General features: G+C 43.4%; 1 protein-coding gene across 1 annotated transcript; it reads left to right on the plus strand.

The window, feature by feature from the left end:
- Positions 1-989: 989 nt before the first annotated feature.
- On the plus strand, positions 990-2,616 carry LOC108376153 (uncharacterized; the record flags this gene model as incomplete). The annotated part of the gene is made up of 7 exons (XM_017632338.1): positions 990-998; positions 1,069-1,155; positions 1,227-1,352; positions 1,427-1,546; positions 1,668-1,914; positions 2,025-2,322; positions 2,514-2,616. Coding segments are annotated over exons 1-7 (990 nt in total), but the record flags the coding sequence as incomplete, so codon positions are not given.
- Between the last annotated feature and the right edge of the window lie 1,112 nt (positions 2,617-3,728).

A 3,728-nucleotide genomic window follows, 5' to 3' on the forward strand; every position in this document is an offset into this window, starting at 1 on the left:
GCAAAAACCACATTGCTCCCAGTAACTGAGATGTTAAACATATTTTCTAAAAAAATATTTATATATAAAAATTTTAAGAACTGGTGGGACCATGATACAAAAAATAAAGTTCCATTGTCAGTTTTTCGTCGCCATATTCACAACCCGACAATTAAGTAGATTTTGACATTGTGACAACTGAAAGTATTTTAAATGTTTCGCGACTTTTTGACATTATTCGTATGTATGTTTATCGATTTATGGTAGCTGTCATAATCTGTTAAAGCTTTCCGGTTTTTTTTTGATACTTGCGTGATTAATTTACACTTATTTGTATGCATTTTTTGAAACTTTGAGATCATCTGACTATTTTGTAAAATTTTTCGGGACTTTTCGGAATTTTTTGATGCTTTTTGAATTGTCGTGATCTATAGTGGCTTTTCACGGTATTAAGACCAAAATACCATGAAAGTCACGATCGACCATGACGAGATTCATTGATACTTCATTAAGGAGTTGTTTGTGATCTTCACGAGCTTTCTCGAAGATCTCCGAATATTTCGATACTTTCTGTTTCTTGGGATTCTCGTGAAAAATTTAAGTAAGTTTGTGGAATTTATGCAACACTTTTCGTGGTTTTTCTGATTTTTGGGACTTCTCAGTATTTTTTTAGTTCTACAGGACTTTTTAAACTAATAAATTTTTAAAATAAGCTTTTTTATGGTAGTATTATGCTTTAGATTCGCCAGTACTTGTCCGCTCTAAAAAAGAAAAATAAAAATTAAATAAAAATGTTTCCTGCCTTAAATATTATCGATAAATTACTCCAATTCAAATCTGTTCAACACTACTTTCTTAAATTTGAAAACCATAAAAATTCAAAGTAAAAAAAAAAATGTGTTTGACATTTTCGTATGCAGTTGTAAATATTTCAGAAGGCATAGTTTAATAAAATTTTATGGTGGAGAAGGGAAAAAATAAGAAACTCAAAATTCTAAATCATTAGTAAAATGGTAGAAGTAAGTACGAAATGAAAAAAAAAAAATCATTGCAAACCGCTTAACTTCACATTTCGCTTTTGCGTGATAGAACTATTGCAACAATGGAAGCACACGACGGAGTTTCCGCAGCAGCAGCGAACGACGCGGCTTCGATTGCAGGCCACAGGTAAAGGCGGCTGCCCTTAAAAAATCAACACCACAAAAGTTACACGCGATTTTCACACCTCCTCTCGCACACAGTTGCAGCAAAAAGCATCGTCGCTGCGAAACAGTTGCAGCGGACCTTCCACATCTGCAGCAGCAGCAGCGGCAGCGGCAGCGGCAGCGTCAGCGCTAGAAAGTTACAATAACAGCAATTGCGTGCCGCCCAAGGTGAGTGCGTGTCAAACCGCAAAATCTCGACACATTTGCATTCGTGTTCGCTCAAATGCCACTCCTATTCACAGCCGCAAACATCGTCCTCGCCAACACGTTACAGCTTGGGCGCCAAGCCAAAGATGCGCACATTTTGCTTGGAAACAGGCGCTGGTATGCTTACAACGGCTATGGCGGCAACGACGGCACAGGTGAGTAAGAACTGCCGAAATTGCGAAACTGCGTCGCAAATTGAAGCGCAAAAATTAAAAATGCAACGCCTACCTTCAATCACAATTTAATGCCACCACCTCAATTCGAATTCAAACTTAGACGCCGTACCCGATGTCACGCAACAGTTGTCGGCCATCGGCTGCATCTCTAATGCGGGATCCTTGCATCAGCCTAAGCAGAAATTCGAATGCATCTTGTTGTTGCTGCCCACACTGCGGCAAACCACAAGACCCTACGCAAGCGGCACCACTAACGCCGCCGCCGCCGCCACCACCTTTTCAGCTACCAAAGCGCACACTGCCTTGTAGATCAAAGCCACAGCCACCAAAGGAGGAGAAGCCGTCACGTAAGTGTGGGAGGGACGAGGGAGGGCTTTTTTTAATTATGGGAGTGTCAGTTATTCTACAAACTCTTAAGCGTATGCGTGCAAATCTCGCACACATATTTCCGTTACAGCCGAGACGGAATTCAAGTGCCGCATGCGAAAATTGCAACTGGAAAATTTGGTCAAAGACCAATACTGTCCCGGTGCCATACAGAGTACAATCGACTGTGAAGAGGACTTCAATGAATTATCGTTTCGTCTGGTGTTCGGCTGCAATCCACCGCCCTGCACGCTGCCGCCAGTCGAACCAATTTCTCTGTTGGAGGCGCTTTGTATGCGTATCGAATTGGAACGTTGTTTGCTCAACAATGAGGCATCCAATGCGGAGGCGAGGCGAGGGTCGAGACGTGACTCGCCGGAGATGGATGAGTAAGTGCGCGTTTGTTAGTTAACTTGGCAAGTGTTAGGAGTGCGCCTTCCTCGTTACGTTGTTTCTTTTTAATTGACAGAGTGGACGCNAGTCGAGACGTGGCTCGCCGGAGATGGATGAGTAAGTGCGCGTTTGTTAGTTAACTTAACAGTGCGCCTTCCTCGTTACGTTGTTTCTTTTTAATTGACAGAGTGGACGCTTTTTTCGACAAAAAGTATAAAACGCCATTGAATGAAGCGCTGGCAAGTTTACTGAAGGCGGAAAGGTATTTCAGTATGGAAAACCCGAATGAGGTAAGCAAATTATGCAGGCATTTGATAAGCTTTAAATGATCTCAGTAGGAAAATAGCCGTAATCTAGCAAAAGCTGGCAAGTCTTGGAGGAAGTTTTGAGATGATTCTACCTCATCGTGGAGTGGGGTGATATTTAATCTCGCAGCTAGTACACTCACCAGAATTGAAGAGATCCAGCTTCGAAGCTTTAGGAGATCCCTAGGAGACCCCTGACTTGACCTGAGGCCCATATTTTCAAAAGAAGTCCAAAAATAGTTAAGAGAACTCCTGTCCTCTTCTTGGCAAGGGTGCCACCTCTGGCCAGTTCATCAGCCTTCGATATCGTCATGGCTTGGCACCCAGACCAGTCCGACAAGATAATTTGTACTGCGACGCAATCTAAAGTGAATTAAGGCATTCCTCAAAAATCTTCGAGCGTGCCGCAAGTGAGCCCAGGGCTCTTATTACCGCTTGGCTGATTGATAGACGTTAACATCCTTTAACGCGATGGCGCACAATACCAACCAATCGGCTGCTTCCTGAATACCCGTAACAGGAATCTCCGCCTGAAAAACACTACGGTGATATGGAAACCTAAATTTAAGGTTGCTGGAAATCTCCCTCGAGAAGACCTCTCCACCGACTCTTCCATCAAGCTTCGACTCATCCGTGTAAAGGATCACTGGTAGCAGGCTAGATACGCAGTGATCCGTGTTATCAGGCATGAAATCGAAGCTCCCGAGAATACTAGAGTATGCAGACGACGAGTTAGTCAGGCAACTCATGTCCCTAAATCTGACTGTCACCCTTGCTGCAGCCGCATTAGCTTGCAATATCGGCAGGCGCAATGTTAGGCATGGTTAGCTGGGGCTCCTTATACCTCCTAGTGCTTAAGACAACTTTCCGCTGTTCGCAAACCATCAAATCAGCAGGGTCAAGTATCCTTGAGTTAAGAAGCAGATGGTATCCACAAATTTCCCCCTCGCTAAAAGTTCCACATCAACTTCATAGGAAATTGCGAAGCGACGAGAGGAAAGAACCCTGCTGAGCCTCTATATACCCTACGATGGACGGTGGTACCACCCTACTCCGCCGCGAAAACTGGATCACTGATTATCCGGTGTATGAGGCTG

Source organism: Rhagoletis zephyria, unplaced genomic scaffold (assembly GCF_001687245.7).
Source record: "Rhagoletis zephyria isolate East Lansing unplaced genomic scaffold, Rhagoletis_zephyria_1.1 Rzeph_scaffold_09956, whole genome shotgun sequence".
Taxonomy (NCBI): Eukaryota; Metazoa; Arthropoda; class Insecta; order Diptera; family Tephritidae; genus Rhagoletis; species Rhagoletis zephyria.